The following is a 3448-nucleotide window of genomic DNA, read 5'->3' as shown; positions in this document are numbered from 1 at the left end:
CTAGGAATCATTGGGTCCGGTCGCAGCTTCTTTGCCTCCCGCCGAGGCCGCCGCCGCCGCCGCCGCTGCAGCCGCCGCGGCCGCCGCCGCAGCCGCCCGGGCTGCACTGACGCCGGAGTCGTGCAGGATGAGGTCGGGGGACTCGGAACGGGGTGTCTCCAGGTTGCTGGCGTCCGTGTCACTGTCGCTGCCCTTTTTGCCCCCGCCGCCCCCGTTGTGCGTCTTAATGTGTTTGCTCAGGTGGTCGCTGCGCATGAAGCGCTTGTTGCACACCGGGCAGGCGAAGCGCTTCTCGCCCGTGTGAGTCCGCAGGTGCCGCTGCAGCTCGTCCGAGCGCGTGAAGCGCTTGCCGCAGAAGAGCCAGTTGCACACGAAGGGCCGCTCGCCCGTGTGCCAGCGCAGGTGCGCCTTCAGGTGCGACGTCTTGCCGTACACCTTGCCGCAGCCCGGGATGTGGCAGCTGTGCAGCCCCTTGCGTCGCAGGCTCGCCCCGGCCGGACCCAGCCGCTCGGCTTCCTGGCAGTTGGGGCAGTCGCAGGTGGCACGGCCGGAGTAGCGGCGGGCGGAGCGCGCGGAGCTGCCCCCGGCGGCCGCCGCCGCGGCCCCCGAGATCATGGCGCTGGCGGCGGCCGCGGCCACCGCGGCGCTGGAGTCCGAGTAGGAGGGCAGCACCGGCTTGAAGCCGTCCTGGGCCAGCAGGTGCTGGCTGGTGGAGAGCAGGTGCGAGGCGGCGGCGGCCGAGGAGCCGAGGCCGGTGGAGCTGAAGGCCGAGTGCGTGAGCGAGCTGAAGTCGGGGTTGTAGGTGCCCAGCTGCGAGTGCAGCGAGGCCTGGGGGGCGCCCGAGTGCAGCGAGCTCTGCAGCCCCCCGGCGGGGTTCTGCACCTCCAGCCAGGAGCCGGGGCTGCTGTGCACGTCCCACCACGACGACGCCGCGCCGTTGGTCACCTCGCCCGCCGCCAGCGTCGAGTGGAAGCCCGACTTGTACCACGACTCGTACGGGTGCGCCATGCCCACGCGCGGATACAGGCCGTCGGCGGCCGTCGTGTGCACCTTGGAGATGAAGGCCGACTGGCCGCCCGCCTCCTGCGGGGACACGCCAGCCGCCGCGGCCGCCGCCGCCGCCGAGTTAGAGAAGAGGCCGCCGTAGTCGCTGCTGAAGGCGGACGACGTGGGGGACGTGGAGGCCAGGCAGAAGGCGCTGTTGGCGGCTCCCGAGCCACCCGCCAGGCCGCTCGAGCCGCGGCCGCCCGTGGCCACAGCGAAGCCGGAGAGGCTGGAGCCGAGGTTGCAGCTGGACGAAGAGCGCTTCCAGGGGTGGAAGCCGCCTTTGGCGAAGGCGCTGGACTCGGGCAGCGTCGTCAGCGGGCTGGTGTTGCCGATCTTGTTGCAGGTCGCCGCCAGCATGGCCAACGGGGTCGTTCCGAAGCGTGGCTCTTCCTGGAGTGGGTGGGGTGAGGGAGGGAGCAAGGAGGAGGAGGAGGAGGAGGAGGAGGAGGAGGAGGAGGAGGAGGAGGAGGAGGAGGAGGAGGGCAGGAGGAAGTGGAGGAAGACACAAAGTGCACCCGTGAGCAGCCTCGTTCCCCCGCGCCGGTCCCGGAGGGCCCTGGCACCCCGGCTCGCGCCTCCTCCCCACGCGCTGGCCGAGGACGTGCCGCACCCCGCGCAAGGCAGAGGCGATCACAAGCGTGGAGGTCCCGGCGCTGGAAAGTTGTTCTTCCGTGAGACTATAGAGCAGAGATGCCTCGGTTTTCTTCACCTCGTTCACTGCCACCCTTGTCTAGAATCAGACTTGGGTTGACGCCATAAACCCGCTCTTCTCCCAGGAGCCCCCAAGTCGCCCTTCCGGGTGTAGCACGAAGATAAACACAGACAACAAACACGAGAGAGGGCAGGGGGATGGCCGAAACAGCGGCCCTGGCCTGGGAGAAACTTAGAACACTCCTCGCTTAAGTGCCTACGACTTAGCTATTTTCTTTTCTAGTTCAAAAACGTGGTTTTAATATTTACACACACACACACACACACACACACACACACACACACACACACCACACACAGTTACAAAAATAATTCGAGTATAAACGGTCCGGTGACGGCTTTCAAAGTCAAGGGCGAACTGGGGAGCCACGCAAATGTAAATGTTTATTAATGTAACTGCATGGCCTGCAAAACAAGACTTTTCTGAAAACACTGTCCTGGATTAATACAACAATCCCCAAAGCAAGGGGGTGGGGTAAAACCAAAGAGAGGAAAAGAAACCTTCAGCTTTGCTGAAGAGAACCAATTAAAAGGGAATTTGCTTAAATTCTTTACTTGCAAAGGCAATGCCCCAGGTTCCAATAACTTGAAAAGATCCGTTCCGGAAATGTGGAAAATGCTAGAAAGGAACCTGAAGCTGCGGTCCAGCAACAGTTTCATGTGAGCCGCGGACCCAGAGAAGCCATAAAGAAAAAAATAACTCCAGTCATAAAACGAGCAACTGCGTTGCAGCGCTTTTTTTCACTTACCCCGAGTATAGACGTGGCCATAGCAGGTCTCTTGGCTGCGCGGCGAGGCCGGGAGCGGTGGTAAGCCTTGCGGCTGCTGGGGAACGCAACTCGGGTCCCGCGCGGCTCCCGCGTCCCGCGCTCGCGCCGAGCGGACTCTGGGCTCCCGCCGGCAAAACTCAGCCTAAGTGCGAGGAGCACCCGCTTTGAAGTGCCGCTGGCTGCGCCTCTCGCCCAATGAGGGCGCAGGCAGAGCAGACGGGAGCTGCCCCGCAGCCAATCAGACGCGCCGAGGGGCCCGAGCCCGGGCTCCTGGCGCGTGCCAGTCAAGTCTGCGGGCGTGGGTGGGAGGGGGGGCGGGCTGGGGACAGAAGAAATTACAGTGCAATTAAAAATTTACACACACGTACCAAGCCAGGTTTAAGTACCGTTGAGACCGATCCGCAAGACCCCCACACACAACCCGGGTCACCTCGAGATGTTTGCCAGTTAAGGGCTGACAGTCTTCACTCCCCACTTGTGGGAAAGAGGCAGGAGAGGTGGGGACACCCGGGCCTAGGGCACAAGTGGAAATAATTTGCCTTCACTTTATGTGTACAGGTTCTTGCTGTGAAGAACTTCAGCTTGTAACCATCACTCTGTCGATTTCGTCTTTGTCGTGGTCGGTTTTTGTTTGTTTTTGTTTTTGTTTTTGTTTTTTTTTTGTTTTTTTTTACCAGTTTCTTATTCCCACTGTATTCGGTTGTATGCTCAGAGTCCTATTGAGCAAAGGGCGCAAAGGACAGCTGGGCCTCTCCAGGCAGGTCTACACCCACAGACTTATTGGGAGAGCCCAGAGCCTGCTGCATCTCGCCATTTCCCTCCAGCGGTCTAAGTGACTTCCTAATTGTCGCTCTGGCCTCTGACCCAGGGGGTAATACAAGTGCCACTCACTCCAGAAGCTTCTGGTGGTAATTGAGGGC

The 3448-nt window shown here is 61.8% G+C and overlaps 1 protein-coding gene across 1 annotated transcript; it reads right to left on the bottom strand.

The window, feature by feature from the left end:
* Positions 1 to 2528, bottom strand: Sp9 (Sp9 transcription factor). The gene is made up of 2 exons (XM_059259183.1): positions 2508 to 2528; positions 1 to 1437 (listed from the first exon to the last, which is right to left on the bottom strand). Exons 1-2 carry the CDS (start codon positions 2526 to 2528, stop codon positions 1 to 3), a joined length of 1458 nt encoding a protein of 485 aa, XP_059115166.1.
* Between the last annotated feature and the right edge of the window lie 920 nt (positions 2529 to 3448).

This window comes from Peromyscus eremicus, chromosome 4, assembly GCF_949786415.1.
Source record: "Peromyscus eremicus chromosome 4, PerEre_H2_v1, whole genome shotgun sequence".
Taxonomy (NCBI): domain Eukaryota; kingdom Metazoa; phylum Chordata; class Mammalia; order Rodentia; family Cricetidae; genus Peromyscus; species Peromyscus eremicus.
The sequence above is the reverse complement of the archived record's forward strand: the minus strand, read 5'-3'. Positions and strand labels throughout refer to the sequence as shown.

Coding starts and splice junctions, on each gene's coding strand:
- Sp9 (XM_059259183.1), bottom strand. CDS start 2,528: ATGGCCACGTCTATACTCGGG. Junction 1,438..2,507: donor TGGCCACGTCTATACTCGGG/GTAAGTGAAAAA, acceptor CACCCACTCCAG/GAAGAGCCACGCTTCGGAAC.